The 2,535-nt window shown below is 30.7% G+C and overlaps 1 protein-coding gene across 1 annotated transcript in view; it reads left to right on the forward strand.

Moving 5' to 3' along the window:
* Positions 1 to 1,872, forward strand: part of LOC110452991 (glutathione S-transferase 1-like) — a 7,095-nt gene extending 5,223 nt beyond the window's left edge. The window contains exon 5 of the mRNA XM_021501780.1: positions 1,026 to 1,872. Within this exon, the coding sequence (XP_021357455.1) occupies positions 1,026 to 1,190 (165 nt within the window). The 3' untranslated portion in view covers positions 1,191 to 1,872. The remainder of the gene's footprint in view (positions 1 to 1,025) is intronic.
* Positions 1,873 to 2,535: the final 663 nt, after the last annotated feature.

Raw genomic sequence — 2,535 nt, forward strand, 5'->3', positions numbered from 1 at the left:
GGGGGGGGATTGCAAACTTTTCTTTATAGTATAATGATAATTGTTCACATTATTTTATAAGAGAAGCCATTTTTCTACTTTATTAAGCAAGACTATATTATTTTTGCAGTTTTTATGCTTAATTATCAAGATCTTATGAGATTTAAGTTCAAAAAGAATGTGATTCTTTAAACTTGTTATATTAAGTTCCATTTCTAGGCATTTCATTTTAAAAATGTATTGTTTAATCAATAATAGGATAAGATTATCCACTATCAAATCAGCATCCTTAGAACTGAATTGTCCAAATATAAATTCCTGTTTGTCAAAATTCAAATCAATATTACTGGTTGCAAGCAATTGTTTTAGTTCTCTCTAAATTTCACATACTTTACCACAATCCCAAAATAGATGTTCAATTGTTTCTGGAAATCTTTTACAAAAAGTACAAGTTGAATTTTGTTTTATTACCATTTTATGTAGGAGTGTGTTTGTAGTTAAGATTCTATGGTTAATTCGGTATTGAAGCCATCTTAATGTAGTACTATTAGTAGTTTTAAAAGGACATACATCAATCTTTATCCATAATTTGTCCTGAATGTTAAAAACCGTAGACCATTTTCTTTGTGACGTGGGTTTTGTATCATTTCGGCATAAAACAGCGTAAATATCCTGTGCCCCTTTAGTCCTCCTTAATATAATATTAAGTTTTAAAGGTATATTAGATAAACAAAAAGAATGGACTTGTGTAAACTCTACACTATACGGACTACGATTAACTATTTTCTGTTCGAATTGTGTTTGTATTTGGAACAATAAAATGGTGATATTGACTTCCTAGCGGTACAAGATGTTCTGTTGATAGACTGCACTGTAAATGGAATTAATATCTAAAACATTAAAAGATTTGTTTTCGGATATGCTTTTTTCCATCAAATGTTGTTCATAACATAAACTTTTCTTAACGGTGTACTTCTACTAATTGTAATATTAAACATGATGAATAAAGTTAGTTATACAAATGCTTTGATTTCTTTGTTTTAAAGCTTTCCATAGCCGACGTTAAAGTGTTTACTGTCTTGGAAAACATCTCGAGCAATTTTCCAGAAACTATGGCAAAATGTAATGACCTCAGAGAATTCAAAGAAAGGATAGCATCCCGACCTAAGATAGCTGACTGGATAAAAGGACGACCTGAAACCTGGTTCTAGATTATTTGGAGACACCGTGAAATAGTACAAGTGTCATTATACCCATTTCAACCAGTTGTAACTGTACACACAGTGTGTGATGACTAAACTTGTAATGTATAGACAAAAACACTTAAATCGTCATTTCATTTTCAAAACTGTGAGTCTCTTTGAGAGAAACAGTGACTGATTTTGAACGAGTATCATACAGTGTATACATTTTGTATGAAGCGAAACATCTTTTTCAGAATAAATTCATCTCGTCATATAATTAAGACACTTGTTGCTATTATTAACATTTGATAAATTCTCATTTGTGATTGAAAAAAAAAGAATAAAAACAATTTACAGCAAAAGTATTTATTACTAGTGCCTGAGTGACTGTTTGTGCATGACGCCGGATGTGACGTCACTTGGCACGATAATGAAGACATAAGTTCACTTCAGCAATATAAGAAAAAAACATCAGGGACAAGATACATTTTTGTTTGTATTGATATTTTATAGCAAACACGCAGTGTGTGGTGACTGTACTTGTAATGATCGATTTCCAATGCTGCATGTTCATTTTTGGATTTTCGTCACACAGTGATCAAGTACGTTTGTTGTTTTTGAATGATTGGGAGAAAATTCGAGTAACAAGTCCTGAATATACCCATATATGTTTTGTCTTCAAACCTGCAATAAACTATTTTCAATTTTGTTAAAAAACTATTGCTTATTTGTTATCTGAAACATTAAGCTTTTCATGTTCTTATCAAATATTTATACAGTGTATGGTGTATATTAATTAAAACAATAAACTAAAGCAGAATTTCCAGATATGATAATCACAAAGATATACAGATGTCACAAATACAAACTACGCTAGCGTATCGACAGCTGCTGTATATAAAAGGCGTGTAAAGTCAAGACTCAATGCACTAGGGACCGATTTTTCAAATTATATAAATAAAAAAGCGTGATTGCATTTCTTTTCTGCAAGCATTACATTTGGATCCTTTTAAACCATGCTGATTTAATTTTGAATTTTTGTTTGAATGTGCAATATCAAGATGTTGCGTTAATCTGTTTATAAGCTTATCAAAACATACATAGTTGTATTCCTGTATAAGGTAACTTTAAGATAAAGATTTTTTTATGAAAAAAACAATTATATCTGTCAATAATGTCAGAGGTATTGTGACGTGGATATCGACAATGCCTATAGTTTGTTATGTAATGAATCATAAAGACACTTTACCCCAAAACCTTAGTTCTATAAGAACTGTCGGCTGTTGTAATGACACCTTTCTTTTCCAAGAAAGACTCTTGACATTTCTATATGTATGTGACTTAGCTGTGCTGTGAAAATGATATGCTTTTC

This window comes from Mizuhopecten yessoensis, unplaced genomic scaffold (genome assembly GCF_002113885.1).
Source record: "Mizuhopecten yessoensis strain PY_sf001 unplaced genomic scaffold, ASM211388v2 scaffold7047, whole genome shotgun sequence".
In the NCBI taxonomy this organism is placed as follows: Eukaryota; Metazoa; Mollusca; class Bivalvia; order Pectinida; family Pectinidae; genus Mizuhopecten; species Mizuhopecten yessoensis.